This window comes from Lemur catta, chromosome 3 (genome assembly GCF_020740605.2).
Source record: "Lemur catta isolate mLemCat1 chromosome 3, mLemCat1.pri, whole genome shotgun sequence".
NCBI lineage: Eukaryota > Metazoa > Chordata > Mammalia > Primates > Lemuridae > Lemur > Lemur catta.
In genome coordinates, this window is record NC_059130.1 from 41,498,879 (window position 1) to 41,521,404 (window position 22,526).

Consider the following 22,526-nt stretch of genomic DNA (forward strand, 5'->3'; position numbering starts at 1 on the left):
GTTTTTATGACATTTGGATTTACAAAATCTGAACACCTTGCAGTTGTTGTGGACGAACATCATGCTATGTCCAGGGTAGATGGGCCCCAAATAGAGAGAACCCTTCTCCATACACATGTTTAACCCCTGTGGGTCCTCATCGACCAAACACCAAGCTTGAGAGGAAGTCTGGAATGTCTTTTCCACTCTTATCCTCTTAGAAAAACTATTACTTTTCAAACTTTTCTCAGGCATAACTTCTTTTCTAATTGCTCTTTCTATCCACATCAGGCCAGACTATTGAATCACCCCTTCTGGGCTATGTAAATAATTAGATCATTGCATGGTTTATACTGCAATGCATTTAAAAAATTATCTGCTTCACTTATTACCTGAAGCTTGTTTTTTTAAATTATTTTCTAAATGAAAAATTTTAAACATGTACACAAAAATATAGTATAATTAATGCCCATTGTATTCATAACCCAGCTTTAACTATGATCAATTTTTGCCCCTCTTATTTCATCTATGTTCCCATTCTTGTCTTCCTAAGCCCCCAAATTATTTAATCCACAAATATTTCACATGTATCTCTAAAAGATAAGGGCTCACAAAACATAACTACAATACTATCATTCCTGAAAAATTTTGGAATAATTCCATAATATCAAATATCCAGTTAGAGATCAAATTTCCTTGATTGCCTCAAAATTTTTTATAGTTGATTTCCTTGAAACAGTATCAAAGTAAGGTTCACACAGTTGCATTTAGTTGATATGAATGTTTAATTCCTTTTAATCTGTCAGTTTCTTTCTCTCCATTTTTTCCCCTTACATTTCAATTTTTGGGGAAACTGAATTATTTGTCCTGTAATGTTTCCCACATTCTGGATTTTGCTAATTGAATCCATGTGAATTAACACATGCCCCTCTTCCCCTGTATTTTCTGTAAACTGGAAGATTTAAAACAGCAGTTCTCAAACTTTTTTGCCCTGAGATCCCTTTACAGTCTCAAAAATTACAGAGGATGCAAAGAGCTTTTGTTTAGGTGGATTATATCTAGTGATTTATCATATGAAGTTAAAACTGAGAAATTTAAGAAATACTTATTAGTGCATCAAAAATAAACCTATTATGTTAGCATACATTTATTATAAGAATAAAAATAACCATTTTTCCACATCTTTGCAATTATGAATTGTGCTGCTATGAACATCTCTTTTACAGAATGAGTTTTTTTTCCTTTGGGCCAATACCCAGTAGTGGGATTGCTGGATCAAATAGTAGTTCTATTTTTAGTTCTTTGTGGTATCTCCATATTACTTTCCATAGAGGTTGTACTAATTTGTAGACCCACCAGCTATTAAAAAAAAAATGGTGAACTAATACCTCTTCTATTATCCTGGATGGAGCTGGAGCCCATTCTTCAAAGTGAAGTATCACAAGAATGGAAAAACAAACACCACAGGTGCTCACCATCAAATTGGTACTAATAGGTCAACACTTACTTTACATATGGAAGTAACATTCATGAGGTGTTGGGCAGGCTGGAGGGGGAGAAGGGGATGGGTAAATTCACACCTAACGGGTGCGATGCAGTGCGTGCTGTCTGGGGGTTGGGCACACTTGTAGCTCTGACTTGGGCAGTGCAAAGGCAATATATGTAACCAAAGCATTTGTACCCATGTAATATTCTGAAATAAAATAACCATTTTTTCAAAAACAAAAAATTGGCAATGACTTGCATTCTTTTACATTTTTGTACATCCTATAATTTCTCGCTTAATAAAAGCAGTTGGATTCTCATCCGCTTTGGCATTCAGTCTTTTGCAGTATATTATTTTGGTTGAAGTATGTGAAAGAAATATAGCTCATGCAAATATGAAATTGGAAGAGGAGTAGTATTTTAGTAGCCCTATGATAATTATGGATATTCTTCATGATACTACTCTAAAACTTGACAAGTGATTGTTGAAATCTGAAACCATATCAAGGGAGCTTTCATACTGTTCCTGTAAGATCCATTGGTTTGTCTTGCACTTTGGATGCATTGATCATTTAGAAAAATTGGTTCCATGAATTATGCAGATCTTCCACATGTTGACACATTTCACTGTACAGTATAAAAAAGATGACATTCATCAGTGTCATCACCAATTTCATCAGAAAAGTCGTCAGCTGTCAAGCTCATAGTGGTTAATACAGCTTGCCCCAAATTCTAATTTTCTCTCTCTTTTTTTTTTTTTTGAGACAGTCTCACTCTGTTGTTGCCCTGGCTAGAGTGCTGTGGCGTCAGCCTAGCTCACAGCAACCTCAAACTCCTGGGCTCAAGCAATCCTTCTGCCTCAGCCTCTTGAGTAGCTGGGACTACAGGCATGTGCCACCATGCCTGGCTAATTTTTTCTATATATTTTCAGTTGTCCAGCTAATTTCTTTTTGTTTTTTTAGTAGAGATGGGGTCTCGCTCTTGCTCAGGCTGGTCTCGAACTCCTGAACTCAAATGATCCACCCGCCTCAAACCTCCCAGAGTGCTAGGATTACAGGCGTGAGCCACCACACCCGGCCATAATTTTCTCTTGAATATTATTGACAATAAATACTGTGAGTTTACCTTGAAGAGATAACCTCACTTTGTTAATTTTGGAGAAAATGTCTGCCAAACACCCAAGCCTGAATAACCTTAGTTTGTGTGTCCTTCTTTCAAAAAGTAGCTAATTCTGCATACAACTCAAACTATCACATAAGAGTTTTCTTGTGACAACCACTGTATTTTGGTTTGCAACAGTGTTTTATACATATTTCCCATTTTTTCATACACGATATTTAAAATAGACATATTTCCAAGGGCTAAGATTTAATAAATTAATAATTTTTATTGCTTTATCAAGGAGTTTTGTTTTTTTTTTCCAGAGAGATGGGGCCTTGCTATGTTGCCTAGGCTGGTCTCAAACTTCTGGGCTCAAGAGATCCTCCTGTCTCAGCCTCCTGAGTAGGTGGGACTGCAGGCATGAGCCACTGCGTCCAGCAAGGACATTCTTAAGCAAAATTTTTTTAAAACTGCAAGTCTTTGGTGGTAAAGAGTACTGTGTCTACTTGTACTGTTTGGTGCCATTGCCTTGATTTGTGCTAAGGCACCAGCAGTTTTACCCACTCTAGCTTTTACACCATTAGTGCAAATGTCACCACAGTAAAAAAGGTAACAATTTGACTCATGGCTACTTTGAAAGACTCTTGAGGCCTTCAGCGGTTCACAGACCACACTTTGAGAACCACTGATCTAGAGGCTTGATCAAAGTCAGGTTTGAAACTAAGCCTTTTGAAGGCAGGTAATGTTCCTCTTTTAGTAAAAGTCCAAATGTTTATTGATCTAAATTCACACTGAAGATATGTGTCCTCTTTTCCTAGGAATGCAGACTTAAATACATAAACATTCTTTCTAGGATAGGGCTATTAATAGGTTAGTGAGTGACTGTTATTGGAATAACCTCAAATATATGTTAGTTCAATGAATACCATCCATACTTTTTGACATTTAAAAGTGTCTAAGCTCCAACCTTAAGTGGCTAAATAACTGAAAAATAGTTACTAAGCACTGGCCAGACAGCTTAGTTAAGGAGTTTTGTCATTTCCAGAGCATTATCAATTATTTCCAGAATAGCCCCTCAAAGCAATTTAAAGAGCCAGTTGTCACAAGAGGGACTTCTTTCTTTTCACAGTGGCCAGGAAGTATTATCTAAAATGTGGATATCTGGAGGTAAAACATTATGGAACAAAACTGTGAAACACTCATTTTTTTAAAAAAAAAGGAATGTGGCAATGTGTTTAGAGCACAAAAATTTTGGAATCAGGGATGTGGATTTGAGGTTCAGCTCCTACTATGTCATTTTAACTTTTCTAAGCTTCAGTGGATTTATTTATAAAATAAGGATGATTGCCAACCCAATCCCTAGCCCAAGCTTACTACAGTTGCGGAAATAACCATGCCTATAAGTTAATAAACCTTCTATTTTACAGCACACCTTTTATAGAATACATCTCAATCAGTAATAAAACTGGAGTGCCTTCAGTGGAAGAGAAAAACAAAACAAAACTAAAAAACCCTTAAGAGGCTTCAGTAAAAACTTTGGCCAGTCCTGTAATTCCTGGGTTGCAACCCTTGAATCACTGCCATGTAAACTGCTCTCACTGGGGACTTCCTGATTCATGGAGAGTCTGATCCCTAGAATTTTGTTCCTGTTATCATTCCTCTTTTTCCTCAATATATGCAACTCTTGGGAAATATGTGATTTTGCCTTGAAGACTGACTGTTAATGATGTACTACAGTAAGGATCTCACAAAAGTTTGTATACCTTTTACATGTTCATACCAGACTTACTTAAAATAAATATGACTTAAGGTCATGTTATTATATTGAGTTCCAGGCTGTGTTTCAAGTAAGCATACAGTGGCAATGTGGCATAGAAAGAGAAATGGAGAGGGAGTTTGGGAAACTGATTTCTAATATTTGTTCTATCATTAATTGACTATTTAATCTTAGGCAGACTTCCTCGGTTTTCAGACTTAGGTCAGTGTAATAAATGGGTTTGGATTAGATGATTGTTAAGAGTCCTTGCAGCTTGAAATTGTATGATTCTAAGTCCCACACCAGAAAATAAGTTTATAGGTTAGATAATATAATATATAAAATATATAATAAAAATTCCTAATTCTAGCTGGCAATCCCTTTATTCCTTTAAGTTGAAAGCACTTGTAACTTTACATACAGGTAACACATAAATGATACAGAAATTCCAAATTAAATAACAAAGGTACAAGCATTAACTAAAAAAATTTTTATGGTAAATACTACCTTTATTTAAAAAAGTTATACATGCTAGAAAAAAAGCATAAATGATACATGTAAACAATTGTTTACCAAATACTTATTTTTCTTCCTTGAAAAAGGTGCAAATGATCTTTAAATGTAAACACAAAAGTTGCCAAACATTTTTGTAGTAGGGGAGAGAGAGAAGGTCCTTTTGGTTGTGATTAAAGTCTTAGTCAAAGATTTTCTTGCAAAATACATTGAAAAAAATTGGTCTATGAATATAGTGAGAAAAAAAAAACTTTAACCATTGGAATTATCATTTTTTCCTTAAAAATTTTAGTTTTTCACCAGAAAGTGCAATTTGAGAGAAGTAGTGGCAGTGGCCTTATAGAATGGGATAATGATATATTGTTTGTATAAAAGAACTAAGATATTATTATAATAAAATGCCTCAATTGGTTTTACACTCATTAACACATACTATTACATGAACTAAAGAATTCATTCCCTTGGAGGCTGTTATTAAAGGTAAGCCTCAGCTTCATGAGGCCTGAGCATCAAGTATAAATTATGTAACAGAATTCACTGCTGGGAAGAGGATGTTTCTCCCTGTTGGTCCTTGGTAGCAAGAAGGAAAAGGAAGGAAAGTTGCTTCAGTTGGTAACATTTTTGAGCAAAAACTCTTGGCAGAGTTGCATGTGATTCTCTTGGGGTATTCTCAAGACAGCATAATGAGGCTCATATTCTGTTTTTGTAAGAGGGCACTGAGCAAAGTTCTAGATGTAGCAGAAACTTTATGAGAATATTATGAAAAAAACACTTTAAATATAGTGGAAAACAAGTTCATATAGAAGGAAACAAGACATGGAATTCCACTGATAAAAACTGTAGTATCTGTTGTTCTGGTTTTTATTGACTTAATATTCCTTCTGAATTGTACTAGTTAACATGAGATGTTTCCTTTTTTTTTTTTTTTAAGATTTTCAAGTCTTCTGGTGCTTAGTGCAAAAATAATGGTTAGCTAATACATTTTGCAGACCTATCTTTTTCATTAGTAATCCTTGTAAGTAGTGGAGTCACATGGATGGAGTGTCTAGAAATAACAACCAGATCATACACAGCCCTTCTGCCCTTATCAGTATTTTCAAACTTAAATCAATACCTTAAAAACAAAGTAAGTTTTGCTGCTTGGAATTTTTCTTTTTTCTTTTCTTCTTTTCTGTTTTGTGGGAGGAAGAATAAGTCCAAAAAAAAAAAAAAAATCCAAAACCACTCCCCTAAAAAAAAAAAAAAAACCAACAAAACAAAAACCCATGATAAATTAAAACCAAAAATAAATATTTTTCTGCACAGAGTTGAAAATTATTGTGCAAAGATGGCATCTTGCAGGTGAAGTACTTTCTTTCATTGGATTTGTATTTCCATATATTGAGGCACCAGCAAAGAATAATATTTGTTCTAATGTCTTCTCAAGCTGTACAAAGCTCCAAAGTCAAAGCTTTCCAGAATACAGGGGAGCATATGCAAGACTGTCTTCTACATATTCACCATATATGGGATTCACAATGTGTCATTTTAATAACTCCTACACCACCCCCTAACCGTCGGTAATTCATCCCGCCATACAACCTGCAAAAGAAGAAACAAAATCAGATTTTCTAACTGGAAAAAAAGCACTGTTTCTTCTATAACTAAGATGTTAACCACACACATTTCTGTGTTTTATATCACAATTGATATTTTAGTTTCATACTGATATTTTCTCCATTCCAAAGATTAGAAGCTGGAATTGAACACTAGTAAGTAGAAAAATTATTTCAGACATTGACTGAAATGATCTCACTTATAGGAGGCTATGTGAAGAATAAGAGAGCATCATATTCACTTTTTTTGTTTTTTTTTTGAGACAGAGTCTCGCTCTGTTTCCTTGGGTAGAGTGCAGTGGCATCATCATAGCTCACTGCAACCTCAAACTCCTGAGCTCAAGTGATTCTCCTGCCTCAGCCTCCTGAGTAGCTGGGGACTACAGGCACACACCACCACACCTGGTTAATTTTTCTGTTTTTTGTAGAGACGGGGTCTCAGCTCTTGCTCAGGCTGGTCTCAAACTCCTGGCCTCAAAAAATCCTCCCACCCAGGCCTCCCAGAGTGCTAGAATTATGGGCATGAGCCACCATGCATGGCCCATGTTCACTTTTTGCATAGAACTTGACAACTTTATACCTAGGCTGGCTTCTACCAATTATACAGAATCATAATTTCTACATTTTTGTGTCCAATTTTGCCCCTGGCTGTATTATTTTCCCATCCACGTTTTCCCTTTGCCTAAACTTCCTTAATTATTTTTATCCCTTTGTCTTCTATGTACTCTCGTAAGCCTCCTCTAATCCTTTATGGCAGTGGTCCCCAACCTTTATGGCACCAGGCGCTGGTTTCATGGAAGACAATTTTTTCCATGGACCAGGGATTGGGGGGCGGGGGGATGGTTTCGGGATGATTCAAGCACATCACATTTACTGTGCAGTCAAACCTCTCTGCTATGATAATCTGTATTTGCAGCCATTCCCCAGCGCTAGCATCACCGCCTCAGCTCCACCTCAGATCATCAGGCATTAGAGTCTCATAAGGAGCGTGCAACCTAGATCCCTCCCATGCGCAGTTTACAGTACGGTTCATGCTCTTCTAAGAATCTAATGCCACAGCTGATCTGACAGGAGGCGGAGCTTTTGTGGTGATGTGAGTGATGTGGAGCAGCTGTAAATACAGATGAAGCTTTGCTTGCTGGCCCATAGCTCACCTCCTAGTGTGTGGCTCAGTTCCTAACAGGCCACGGACCTGTACCAGTCTGTGGCCCAGGGGTTGGGGACTGCAGCTTTATGGAATAAAGTAAATAAAGTCAGCATCTAGTTTGTGACATGTGAACAAGATCATCTTCAAAAGTAAGGATCTTCAGCTGGGTGCAGTGGCTCATGCCTGTAATCCTAGTACTTTGAGAGGCCAAGGTGAGAGGATCACTTAAGGCCAGGAGTTCAAGACCAGCCTTAGCAACCCAGCGAGACACTGTCTCTACAAAAATCAGAAAAATTAGCTGGGCAAAATGGTGTGTGCCTGTAGTCCCAGCTACCTGGGAGGCTGAGGCAGGAGGATCACTTGAACTCAGGAGTTTGAAGTTGCAGTGAGTTATGATGATACCACTACACTCTAGCCCTGGCAATAGAGCACGACCCTGTCTCAGAAATAAAAAAAAATTAAGAACTTCCATGGGGAAGAATGCTGGATCCTCAATCAGCTGTGAGGTAAAATTGGTTTTAAGTTTGCGATATGTAACTGCAAAAATCTAGATATTAATTTCTCAACAGATGATGCTCAAGAATTTCATGAATATTACTCTGTCATATATTACTAATATTACTAATTCTATTTAGTGACAGTTAATGAGAAGTCCTTACATAAGATTACAGTGATGAAGTGGCAGAAGTAAACTGGGCTGTCTTCCCAATTATTCTTATTTAAAATTCCCACTAAAAATAGAAAGCTGCATATGGAAGAAAATATCCCACAAATGGGAGGCTCCTATTCATGAAAACCTGACGATATCTTTCCGTTACCTCTATTAGGTTTTGTTAAAATGTCGCCTTTTCAGTGAGGCCTTCCATGGCCACCTTTTACACAGACTCCCCTCCCTGTACTCCCGGACCCCTCCCCTGCTTTGCCATTTGCCACAGCACTTCCACCTGCTGGTGCAGTGCTGTGTCTCCTTCACTACAGTGCCAGCTCCAGGAGGACAGGGAATTTTGTTTTCTTCACTTTTGTATCCCCAGGGCCTAGAGCATTCAGTAAATCTTTACTTAATGAACAGAGTTGTAATAATGTGATGTAGCAGCAATAAGTACTATGCTGTCACTAGCCTGACTTTAGTTTTGTGACCACTGAGCCATACAGAGCCGTGAGAGATGCGCAGAATCCAAAGCATGTCATTTAAATGAGTTGTAAGAGTTATGGCTTTCCCAGAGATAAAGACTATAAAAAGAACTCAGTAAATTCATTAGTTGATCTAATAGGGTGATGAAAAAAATCAAAGTGGGTAGCTGCAGGCTCAAAATGAGGAAATGTTGCATCAGAATATAGTGGGAATGGACTACAAGACTGCCTCTTTTAGAATAGTCACTGTAAAACAGCTCAGCTTACCCTTTACGGTCATGAGGAAAATCACGTAGAATGTCAGTTGCCTCCGATCTCATGTCCAGACTTGTATCTCTGGTTGATGTGCAACCTCAACCACTGAGATGACAACCCTAAATTTGCTTAGGCAAGTAAGCCCAATTTATTGAGAAGGAAACCCCAAATTGCTTGAAGGCAAAATTGTTTTCTTAGAAGACTATCAATATTTAGGATTAAGTATAGATATAAAGTATATCAAACTCATAATGTTAATGTTGTTTATTAAGTTTGAGAATTAACTATATATTTGGCACTTTACATTCTTGTTATGTTTAAGAGAATTTGGCATTTTAGAGCACCTATCTAATTAGTAGTCTTATGAGTCCAGTATAAAATGTATCATTGAGTAAAGATTTAAACTTAATGATTTTAAGTTTAAAGATTTAAGAGAATTTTGCTAAGTTTGAAAGACTTTTTCAATATTTAAAATAAATGTATGAATCACCTGATTTATGTGAATTTATAAGAATGACTTAAGTACTTAGGAAGGATTTATTAATTAGATAATTAAGGATTTAAAAGCAAAGTAAAATTAAACCTTGAAATGAAGTTTAACATAGTTGAGGTCTCTTAATTAAGATGTAGCCTCCTCCCTAAAAGTGACTGTTAAAATAGGTTTTAAAATGAAATGTTATTTTTAAAAAAGTAACTGCAATTTGTTTTTCCTGGGCATAAGCCTTCCCATAAGAACACCAAAAAACTGCACGGACAGATTGGGAGCCATAGACCTAGGTTCTTTTTTTTTTTCTTTTTCCTTGAGACAGAGTCTCACTCTTGCCCAGGTGAGTGCTGTGGCGTCAGCCTGGCTCTCAGCAACCTCAAACTCCTGGGCTCAAGCAATACTCCTGCCTCAGCCTCCCAGGTAGTGGGGACTACAGGCGCTCGCCACCACTCCTGGCTAATTTTTTCTATTTTTAGTAGAGACAGGGTCTTGCTCTCGCTCAGGCTTGTCTTGAACTCCTGAGCTCAAGAGATCCTCCTGCTTCGGCCTCCCAGAGTGTTAGGATTACAGGTGAGAGCCACTGCACCCGGCCAGACTTAGGTTCCAATTCTAACTCTGTCACTATCTTGCTTAGGCAAGTGATTTTATTAATTAGTGCTTTAGTTTCCTCAGCTGAACATGATAAGGCTAGAAAAGAGATTTTTCCTCTGTTTTTCCCATCTGTAATTATAAAACTGGACGGTTACCATAAAGAAGAATGCTGTAAGATATCAGCCACTTTAGAGCAATCAGATCAAAATGAGCTATCAAATATGGGTAACTTCAGCCCTTTTCAAAGTACTGCAAGAGGTACTTCCATGTACTGACCCTGACCATCCCAATTTTGATGGTCATGGGCTATCTCAAGCCCAGGATTCTCAAGTCAGTAGTGAGGTGATCTGCAACACAGCTTAAAGGTTACCTCCATGTATTGGCATCAGGATCAAAAACTTCAATGGTCTTCAAGTATGTCGTGCCATCAAAACCTCCTACTGCCATGAGCTGTCCGTTGACCACTGCCAGGCCAACCTACAGAACCAAAACACAGTGGCTGCTGAAGAAACTAGACAATTACTGGGAAATTTTAGACCGGTTTCTAGGAAAATCTCTTTAATAAAAGATAATTCTTTATGGCCTTACATTTTGGTTTGCTTGAACACAAAGGGAAAATGTATAACAACAATAAAAATCTATTAAATTATAGGAACTATAAAATTAATATTCAATTAGAATATTTATACAGAGTCTAAAACATGTATTTCTTAAATTTTAGAAAAAGCATTCACTAGGAATGAGCAAGAATCTCTAAACTGTTTTTACTTCTTCTGGTATTTGCCCACTCCAATCCACTTTCTATATTGCTACTATAATTCTCTTTCAAAAATATAAATCTAATCATGTCACTTTCCTCTTTAAAAACTTTTTAAGCCTATGTATTGCCTAGGAGTAAGTGTAAAGTCCTTATTATGTTACTCAGGCCCTCCAGAAATCCATCTTAGCCCACTGTTTGTCACCTCCTATATTTTCCCCTTCCTTCTTCTGCTGCACCCTAAACGGCAATAAGACTGGACTAACTGCTAGTCCCTGAAAATACCATATATTTTCACACATCCTTGCTTTTGCACATGTTGTTCTTGGGCTGGTGTTTTCTGCCCCTCTTCTAGAAACCTTATTCTTCCTTCATGACCTAGCTTATACGTGACTGTCTCTGATAGTCTCTTTCCCTCCCCCACCCATTCTTACTTTCCCAAAGCAGTAAGCATATTCTCCCATGTTTTCCTGTAACACACATGCCACTACTACAGGATTTATTTATTACTGTTAGCTGTAAACATCTCAATTTCCTTCATTAAATTGGAAGCTCACTGAGGAGGGGAATCATGTCATACTCATTTTTTGCTTCCCCAGAACACATTAAGCACTTAATGAGTAAATGAATAAAAATATAATCAATAGAATGCAGCAGTGAAAATAACAGGAATGTGACTAAGAAGCTGTTAGTTACCAGTAATAAAAAGCCACAGACATGTGAGTGCTTTGACTTGCTGATGCCTTCCAGTGGTGGTCCTTGATTTATGTAAATCAGAATTCATTCCCTTTTATCCTCAGATTATGGAGTCTTTGGCCATTGCTTGCTTCTCCTTCCTGTTGTGGATGTGTCTGTCCTACATTGATGGACTTCTGACGCGATCAGTGGTTAATGGGTTACATTTCACCCTGAGCAAATATCCCAGGATGGATGAACACTACACTTCACTCTGGAAGTCTCTTGTACTCACAGGTTATGCATGGTCTAGAATATGACATAGGTCAGCCTGATCTGGCCTATATTATAGATGGGATAGACTCAAACCAGCTTGTGGAGACTGGAGGTGGGGCCACATGGATTTTTGCCTAAACATTTGTATTAGTATGACAGATACTCAGAATATTAGCTAGAAACATTAGGTAGGAATATTTAGCTCCAATAGACATGAAGTTAGATAAGGTAGTAGATGACATAAGGAGGTGCCTTCCAGAGAAGCAACTGATATAAGAGAAATCATAAAAAAATTAATTCTCTAATTAAAGATATGACTGGATATAAGATTTTTAACTACTTGAGATAAGAGCAATCAAAAGAAATTCAATATTTTTCTAGCAAAATTAGCAGGCGTTGTTTTGCCTACAGCATCCCAATGGCATCAGATGAGACACTTGAAAAATAAAACACGTAGGCACTAGCAGTTCACCTCTGCACTGGTCAAGTGTATTATATTTTACAGATCACAGCACCCCTTCTGCAGAGCCCTCTCTTGGTGCTTATTTTTCGAAGCTCAAAGCACTCAGTAGCTGGGTACTTACTCCACTGCGGCGGGATGTCATGGCCACCACCGGAGACCACTGATTAGTTCTGGGGTTGTATCTCTCAGCACTGCTAAGTTCAGTAGTGTCATCTCTACCTCCCACGGCATAGATCATGTCCTGGTACACTGCGCAGCCTAGGTGTTTCCTCCGGGTCCCCATAGGGGCAATTGTGTGCCATCTGTTTTCCTGAGGATTGTAGCGTTCCACTGCAGGGAAAGGAAAAACCAGCAAGTGATCATTCAACCATTTCCTCTCACCTCTAGTTTTCTTCATAGCCACCAAAACTTTGTGATAACACATATTTTCAAAAACCAATCAGATTTTTGTTTCTGAGAACTTGTATACCTCTCTAGACAACACTACATATACTCTCAGCAGGGACTGGTTTCTTCTAGGTATGGTATGATAGAAAGGGCCTGTGTAGGAGTCAAGATGCTTGACTTCTAGCTTTGGCAATATGACAAATTTGGCAAATTAGCTACATGACCCTTAGCCTCATTCTCCTTTTCTTTAAATGGGGAGATTGGACTCTGTGATCTACAAGCACCATTCAGTACTAAAAATTTATTATCATAATCAGATAGCTCCTGTACTCCCTTGCCTATAGCCTAGAGCATTTTAAGCCATTGAAAGGAAAAGATATATGACAATGAATTTGATGTGTCACCATGACAATATCCTTATGCAAAAATACTCTTTATCTCTAAATAGAAGGGACTAGCAATAAACGAATTTCTAGTTCTAAGTTTTTATTTATTCTCAGATTATATTTTTTTTTGAGGAGAGGTGGCGATGGTAGGGGGAGGGAAATAATCATATGAGAAAGTAGTTCTTTTATTCATTATATAATCTCCACAGCTTGTAAAGCAGAGGGAGAAAGAAATATTTGGGAATGTACTAGAAGACTATGGCTGCAGAAGGAGCTTAGGAAGAGCTGAGAGTTACACTCTTCTAGAGGAAAAATAAAGCATTTTCCTAATAAATTATAGGATAACCTAGACTTTTTATACTTTTTATAGGGGACTCTCCTTAGGAAACTGTGCTGCTTTTGGGGAACCAGACTGTCTTCGGGAGGCACTAACCTGTGTTGAGTGGAGATGTCCCATCAGAGCCGCCTACAGCATATAAGAACCCTCCTAACACAGCCACAGCCACGCCTAGTCTTCTGGTGCTCATGGAAGCTACCCGAGTCCACTTGTTCTCCTTCGGATCATACCTTTAGTGACAGAAACCAAACTGAACGTAAGTTCTTCTTATTAAGAGAAGCCTTTTCATAAGGTCTGAAATCACACTAGAATCTAACATATTTTCCTTAGTTAAGCTATTTTCTATACTTAGACTTTGAAAATGTCCCCAGGAAAGAAAACAGCCTATAACCTCAGCTCACATAACATGGGTTCTTTCCTCGATGAAAGTAGTTTAGTTCATCTGGTTCTAATTACTTCTTTACTTCTGCATGCCTCTGATGTCTTTTAAAATTTTATATATATATATATATATTTTTTTTTTTTTTTTTTTTTGAGACAGAGTCTTTCTCTGTCACCCCAGCTAGAGTGTAGTGGCATCATCATAGCTCATTGCAACCTCAAACTCCTGGGCTTAAGTGATCCTCTTCCTCAGCCTCCTGAGTAGCTGGGACTACAGATGTGTACCACTGTGCCCAATTAATTTTTTAAATTTTTTGTAGAGACAGGGTCTTGCTATGCTGCCCAGGCTTGTCTTAAACTCCTGGTCTCAAGCGATCCTCCTGCCTTGGCCTCCCAAAATTCTGGAATTACAGGCATGAGCCACCACACCCTGGCCAATAATTTGTCTTTTTTTCCTAGTTATTAAAGTGAGAGTGAGTTCTGTTACTGTCTATTACATCCTACTTGGAAGTAGAAGTCTTTTGCGTAGTTTTATTTATAAAATAAAACACAAATACAGAAAGCCCACACAAAACAAATACACAGTTTAAGGCTATAAGGAAAGACCACTTGTAAACACTACACAGGCCAAAAGAACTTTACATGCCACTCTGGAAACCCTGCATGTGTCCCTTTCCTATCTCAATCCCCTCCTCCCCACAAAGTAACCATTACCCTGACTTTTATAACTATCACTTCCTTGTTCTTCTTTATAGTTTTATCACCCAAGTGTCATCCCTATCATCCCTAGACACTTTAGTCTTACTACATTTTTTTTGGTATTATTTAAAGTCTCTTTTAACTATAGGTTTTCCCTTCATTCCTTTTCCCCCTTGCAATTCAGGTTTTAGAACCAGGGGCATATGACAATTTCCCTTATGACACGGACTTGGTTGATTGTACATTCATAGTGCAGTTCAATATGCTGCTTGGTCCTCTGTATGTTCTACAAGTTGGCATCTAGATCCAGAAGTTTAATCAGACCATGTTTGGTTCCTTCAATGAGACTACAGGAGTGTTAGCAACTCCTAGTCTATTGATAATTGATTAATTATCAATACCTAGATACATTAATTTACTGAGTGTTGCAAAATGGTGGCATTCTATCACTTACTTTCTTTTACTGGAATATTTTTATAAGGAAACAATTCTCTTACCGACTACTTGGTTACCCAATTCATATATGATACAGTTCACATTACACAGTATATATGCTTGCTTCTTTCACTTTATTTACAAATTTTCAAGATAATAAATTCACTCCCTATGATCTTCCAAAGGCAATTAATTAGGGTTTTTAAAAATATATATTATTAGGAACACATATATTTAAATATATTTATTGTATTTCAATCAATTGCAATTATTACCCCTTTTAAAGTTGAAATTGTCTTGTCCTTGGTCAGTGGGAACATCTTCAAGTTGGCTCCTGAATCTTTTTGAGCCCTAGTAATCTTTGATAGCTTCCTTGGCCTTTGGTATGGCAACATGATCCAGACTCATCTATACATTTCCTGTCCTAAACCTGGAATCAGACATTTCTCTAAGAAGTTCCGGTTTCTTTAAGTGGGAAATGAAATTTCAAGACACAATCTGGGAGTAAAGATGTTCACTGCTATTTGGTTGGTCTTTATTTCTAAGCTTCTTCAGTTGACAGAGCTAGAATATATAGAAATTTTTTTTAAAAGGGGAGTTTATTTCAAATTCAAAACTACAAAGTATTTTACTTAACCTCTTCTATTTTACATTCTTATCTTCTCCCATACCCTGGTTTTCAAGGACGCAGGGGAAGACAGAATTAGAATAATCCATACTCATTTCCCTTATTCCACATTTATACACATGACAGTCTTAGAATAGCAATATTGTCACTCCAACATCCCTGAGAACAGTATCTCTTCTCATTCTCCCCTCGCTTTTAAAAATAGTTGTACTACGTTTACATTGATTGAGCATATAGCTAGTACATGCTACATGCTCTCCCTTTTAATCCTCATTTAGTCATAGTTCTATAATTAACTGTATGTTTAATGCTCACTATCAGTACTCTGTCAATGTCTTTCTAGTAATTTTGTCTGAAGCTTGTGCTCTAGTACATTCCTCAGAAAAGACTCAAGGAAACAACATTCCCTGGTTTCTTACATGTTTACAGTTCATCTGTGCCCTTTATACTTCAAAATCAGTTTCTCTGCGTAAAAATTCTTGGCTTACATTTTCCTTGAATGTCTTAAACATGCTACTATTTTCTTCTGGCATAAAATATTGCTTTAAAAAAGTCTGATGATAATCTAAAAATTTTTTTTTTGGTAAACCATGCAACAATGTCTTTTATTATGCACGTTTTTTTTTTTTTTTAAAGTACTTTCTCTCTCTCTCTTTTTTTTTTTCTGAGACAGAATCTGTCACCTGGGGTAGAGTGCAGTGGCATCATCATAGCTCACTGCAACTGCAAACTCCTGGGCTCAAGTGATCCTCCTGCCTCAGCCTCCTGAGTAGCTGGGACTACAGGCATGTGCCCCCACACTCAGCTAATTTTTTCTATTTTCAGTAGAGACAGAGTATCACTGTTGCTCAGTCTGGTCTCCAACTCCTGAGCTAAAGTGATCCTCCCACCTTGACCTCCTAGAGTGCTACGATTACAGGTGTGAGCCACTGCACCTGACCTTAAATTACTTTCTCAATCTCTCCATACACAGATAAAAGTAAATGTTATTTAACATATCGGAACTTACAAACTTGATCACTGCCTAGAGAAGGGAAAATTATCCCCAAAACATGCTTAACCAGGAGGCCAATTCATCTGCCAACCTCCAAGAACATGGAAATGAAGGTGATACACAGATTGGCCCCCATCTGAACCTTTATTCACCACCATTCCATAACCCTTCTTCAGGCCCAGATCTGCAGCATGTGTTTGACAACAATCATTAAATACACAAGAAGACTTTCATCATCATCTTCTGCTATAGAAATCTAGTATATGTGTTTCTTGTGGATCACCAGAAAATGTGTTGGTGCTTGAGGGGAAATCTTATGGAAAGCAAGACACTGGTCATCCTCAAAAATGATTCTGGCTGGGATTTCCTTGCGGATGATCTTCCCAAAGATTGTGTGGCCACCAGGCCAAGTGACCTGAGCCTTGGTGCTCTCATCTGCCATCTTGGCATCCCTCCCATATGGCAGCCAAGGTAGAAGCTCAGGAGGTTCAATTTTTTTCCCTTATAAGTAACATGTACATTTTTTGGTAGATGCCTAAAGGATATTTTTCTTTTTCTTCACTCTCAAATGCTTTCTATCTCTTAATTTCTTTTTGACTTTAAAATATTTCTCCTTTTTCACCTTCTATTTGTCTTATGGCATTATCTATTTTGCTTATTCTTTTCATTTATTACATTCTGAAATGATTTTTCCTTTCATTTCTAATATTTTTCTGAGTTCTATCACCCCAATTCTGAGTGCTTCTAATTCTGATTTATGTATTAATAGTTTCATATTTTGTATCTTTTCTTAATGTCTTTTATAACATTTCAAAATAGTTGATTAAAGTTCTGATCTGTTCTGTAGGTATGTCTTTGTGGTGTGCTTTTATTGTCTGTAGGGATGTTCTGCTTATTTTCTCTTCTTATATTAACTTTGCATGGGATCTAATCTCAATACCTTGTTGTTGTTCATTTTTACATGAAATGAGTTTTCCTGAACTTTTGGTAGGAGGAGTGGTTTGTGTTAGTTTCCTACCTTTGTGGAGCTCCTTATTGACTTTATTCACTGTCCCTACTTTTGTTGTGCCCTTCTCTTTTCTTGGGCTTTTCTTTTCAAGGGTAACAAGGGTATCTGTTGCCCTGTCCTACCTAATTTTGATTCTACTCTCAGAGGTTTCTCCTCAGTGTGGGGTTTTGACCTGAAAAGTCATCCTGGCTGGTCAGTTTTGAGAGTTTCTAGGGACTAGATGGCTCTAGCCCAGCTGTTTCCTAACCAGGTGTGATTTTTGGCTCTCCCTCCTTGCTCCCCCTATCCCCTAGAAAATATCTGGCAATGTCTGGAGACATTTTTGGTTGTTACAACCAGCCTTATGCTTCCGGTACTTCGTTGGTGGAGGCCATGGATACTGTTAAACATCCTATTAACACAATGCACAGGACAGTCCCCCACAACAAAGAATTATCCATCCCCAAACACCAGTAGTGCTGAGGTTGAGAAACCTTCTTGTAAGCCCTTTAGATCTTATTGCGGTCACTTGTACTTACTTTTTATGGGATTGGACAAAACCGTTCTTAGTTTCAGTTTTTGCTCATAAATTTTCCCCCCCGTGCTTTCTAGTGAATACGTATTAGCTATTTTGGAGTTCTGTTCTTAGATCTGTCAGACATCCAATTGCTTCTTTCTGTTTTCTCCTGCACAGATGATAGTATCGTGCAGGTCTTGTGGCTATTGGTAGTTTGTCTTTGCCATTTATATTTTGGGGTTTGTGAGAATATTCTCTCCCCCAGTTTTGTTTTAAATGTCGTCCATAGATTTCTGTTTTTTAAATTGTGGTAAAATACACATAACATAAAATTTACTGTCTTAACCATTTTTAACTGTACAGTTCAGTAGTATTAAGTATATTCACATTGTTGTGCAACCAATCTCTAGAACTAGATCATAGGTTTTTAGGTTTGCTATCTATTGCTCTGAATGCTTTTATGTGGAGATTTGGAGATATTAAAAAATCATGCTGTTGCTGCTGCTATCCCTGAATCCTCCTGCATTCAGTGTGAAAAGTAGAGAAATAGGTTTCTTGACAGAGATTAAAAGGAACTGGCATAGCTTTCAAGAGTTACCTTCAACTTTACTTCTATGTAGGACAGAGTTACACTCTTCAACTTAAACATAGTAAACAAACTAGTAAATGCTATCTCAAAAATTCTGAAGAGTCATGATATCATTCATTTCTGTTTAAGAAGTGAGGATGGGCTGGGCGTGGTGGCTCACGCCTGTAATCCTAGCCCTCTGGGAGGCCGAGGCAGGTGGATCGCTCAGGTCAGGAGTTCGAGACCAGCCTGAGCGAGACCCTGTCTCTACTAAAAATAGAAAGAAATTATCTGGACAACTAAAAAAAATATATATATATAGAAAAAAAAATTAGCCGGGCATGGTGGCGCATGCCTGTAGTCCCAGCTACTCGGGAGGCTGAGGCAGTAGGATCGCTTCAGCCCAGAAATTTGAGGTTGCTGTGAGCTAGGCAGACGCCACGGCACTCACTCTAGCCTGGGCAACAAAGTGAGACTCTGTCTCAAAAAAAAAAAAACAAGTGAGGATGAAATATGGTATGTTCTTAGTAATCATAACACATGGGACTCTAAAAATCTAATGACAAAATGCTGACAGAAGAAATTAAGAACAGAATCTGTTTCAACAAAATTAACTAATTTGTACACAAGTACAAAGTGACCTTGGCAGCCTACCCAGATTTCCCAAAGCATATGTCAATAATTCATGAGAATGCATATGAAAAATACTTTGGGCTTTTTAAGATGTGCTAGATGAAGTATTATTAATTCAATCATTTCTCTGGAGGAAGTCTTGGCAGAATCATGCATTAAGTACACTCCAGACTGTGGAAAAAATCAGAACAGATTTCAGAAGTGGTATGCTTGATATTATATATACAATGGAATTTAAAATACATTTCTAACACTTCAATGTTAGGTGCAATCAGTGTGAGAGTTTACCAAATTATGTTATACCCCAAAAGCATAGGGGTATGCTTCTGCACAGCAAAGGAAAAAAATCAACAGTGTGAAGAGACAACCAATAGAATGGGAGAAAATATTTACAAATCATACATCTCATAAGAGGTTAATGTCCAAAATATGTAAGGAACTCAAACAACTCAACAGGGAGAAAAAAATAATCCAATTTAAAACCGGGTAAAGGACCTGAATAGATATTTCTCAAAAGAAGACATACGAATGGCCAACAGATATATGAGAAAATGTTCAACACCACTAATCATCAGGGAAATGCAAATTAAAATCACAATGAGATATCACACCATACCTGTTAGAATTGCTATTATCAAAAAAGATAATGTGCTGGCAAGAATGTTGAGAAAAGGAAACCTTTGCACATTGTTGGTAGGAAAGTACACTAGTATAGTCATTATGGAAAACAGAATGGAGGTTCCTCAAAAAAATTAAAAATAGAATTACCATATGATCCAGCAATTCCACCACTGGGTATATATCCAATGGAAATAAAATTATTATTTTGAAGAGATACCTGTACTTCCAAGTTCACTGCACCATTATGCACAATAGCTAGATATAAAATTAATCTAAGTGTCCATCAATAGATGAATGGATAAATTGTGGTATATATACACTATGGAATATTATTCAACCTTAAAAAGAAGGAAATTCTGTTATTTGTGACAACATGGATGAACCTGGTGGACATTATATTAAGTGAAATAAGCTAGGCATGGAAAGACAGATACTGTATGATCTCACTTACATGAGAAATCTAAAAAAAGTCAAACTCATAGAAATAGAAAGTAGAATGGTAGTTACCAGGGACTAGGCAAAAGGAAGCAGGGTGGGGGGGGGGGGCGGGGGAGTGGGGAGATACTGGGTCAAAGAATACAGAATTTCAGTTAGACAGCAGGAATAAGTTCAAGAAATCTAATGTACAACATGGTGACTGTAGTTAATAACAATGTATTGAATACTTGAGAGTAGATTTTTAAGTATTCTCACCACAAATAAATCATAAGTATGTGAGATAATGCATACATTAGTTAGCCTGATTTAGCCATTCTGCCCACAATATATACATATTTCAAAACATCACCTTGTATACCACAAATATATACAATTTTTGTCAATTAACACATTGACTGCCACACTGAAAAAAATTTTTTTCCTTGGGGCCACAGTGTTTTATTTTGAAAACAGAATAAAACTTTGAAAACAAAATAATCCTTTCTAATTTAACGAAAAATTTGTTATTTTTATTGTTTTCTATGCACGAGTTATATGCAGCTTGAAAAATAGTTCTTGTGGCTCCCAAGGTGAAGAGATGTGTGGGTTACATATGCTTCACAAGGCCCTGGGCTCAAAACTACTGTGAGTTAAATACAACTCAGATGGCAGTTAATGTGCTAAAAAATCTTTTTAGTATCTCTCATTTTCCTAGACTTTCAGATTAACTGAAAACTTTTTCCTGAAAGCCTATGGGTGAAATCCACTGAATAGCGGATCCCACAGTGTCCTCAATTCAGCTGTAATTGTTTCCTTTAAAGAGCCCTACATGTTCTTTTTTTTAAAAAAATTGAAAATGACTTAAAAAAAAAATCACCTTTCAACAATGTTGAGGCAAGATACACCATCCTGGCCACCCACAGCATAGAGAAAGCCTCCAAGTACTGCCACACCAACACTTGTCCTGCAGGTGCTTGTAGGGGCCACATCACTGCTCCACTGGTTTGTTTTGGGGTCATATCTATAAAGAACACATCAAGAGTAGAGTTTGTATTACACAAAGGAAGCCTGGCTATGTTTACATATTTCAAATCAAAGGATTTTTTTAAGGGGTTGGGGATTGTGAGGAGGGGTATTCAATTGCCTTGTTTGTTTTTGTTGAGACAGAGTCTCCCTCTGTCGCCCTGTAGCTCACTGCAATCTCCAACTCCTGGGCTCAAAGTGATCCTCCTTCTGCCTCAGCTTCCTGGGTAGCTGTGACTACAGGTGAGTGCCACAATGCCCGGCTGGGGTTTTTTTTTTTCTTTGTCCTTTCTTTTTGGTAGAGATGGGGTGTCACTCCTGCTCAGGCTAGTCTTGAACTCCTGAGCTCAAGCAATCCTCTGTTCTTGGCCTCCCAGAGTGCTAGGATTACAGGCGTGAGACACTGCGCCCAGCCAATATATTCATTTTTAATTAAAAAAATACTCTCAAAATGCTCTTTTTGTAGATATATCAATTTTTTGCAATTTCATTACTTTTTCTTTTCATTAACTTTTTTTGTTTTGTTGGGTTTTGTTGCTCTTTTTATAACTTCTTGATTTAAAAGCATGATTCATTTTTTCTCATCTTTCTTATTTACAAAAGCATATAAGTTAAAATATATATAAATTTGCCTCTGAGTACCACCTTAGATGCATTTTATTCATTTTAACATATATAGGCTTAATTGTTATTAAGTTATAAATATTTAGTCATTTCTTATTTCTTTACTTTAACCCATCAATTTATTTTTAAGTGTTTGTGCACTTGTTTTTTTTTTTTTTTAACTTCTATGAAACTAATCCCTCTGTCTTTTTTTTACCTACACAATCTTTATACCTCTGGAACTTGTTATGCTGCTGGGTTTCATAGATGTGTTATAGAAATATCAAGGATCACTGTAAACCAACACAGCCCTATGAAAAAGGATGTGTGAGAGAGCAAGAAGCTATTAAAACATCAGTTACTGTAGGTTTCCAATGTGCCCAGGCACTATAATACATAGATATTAGGGAGAAAGATATTTCAACAATTATAGCACAATGTGATGTGGATAAGCATGTTCAAAATATTTACGAAAGAGCAGGGGAACGAGAAACTAACTTCATCTATATGGTATCAGAGAAGGTTTAAATCAGAGGTAACATTTGTGTCTTGAAGGAAATGTAAGTGCTACAGGGGCAGAGATATTCCAGGGAAGAAATAACGGCATGCACACATACACATAGGGAAGGAGGTATGAAGGAAGACAGCATGTCCGAGGAACTGCAAGCAGTGTGATGGGTCTGAGGTAGCATGTTTGG

The 22,526-nt window shown here is 37.3% G+C and overlaps 1 protein-coding gene and 1 pseudogene across 1 annotated transcript in view; both read right to left on the minus strand.

The window, feature by feature from the left end:
• Positions 1–6,064: 6,064 nt before the first annotated feature.
• KLHL20 (kelch like family member 20) overlaps positions 6,065–22,526 on the minus strand; it is a 51,883-nt gene continuing 35,421 nt past the window's right edge. Inside the window, exons 8-12 of the mRNA XM_045547336.1 lie at positions 21,080–21,223; positions 13,418–13,551; positions 12,333–12,541; positions 10,411–10,517; positions 6,065–6,415 (exon numbers count right to left, since the gene is read on the minus strand). Of these exons, the coding sequence (XP_045403292.1) occupies positions 6,331–6,415; positions 10,411–10,517; positions 12,333–12,541; positions 13,418–13,551; positions 21,080–21,223 (679 nt within the window). The 3' untranslated portion in view covers positions 6,065–6,330. The remainder of the gene's footprint in view (positions 6,416–10,410; positions 10,518–12,332; positions 12,542–13,417; positions 13,552–21,079; positions 21,224–22,526) is intronic.
• Positions 16,396–16,932, minus strand: LOC123635294 (annotated as a pseudogene).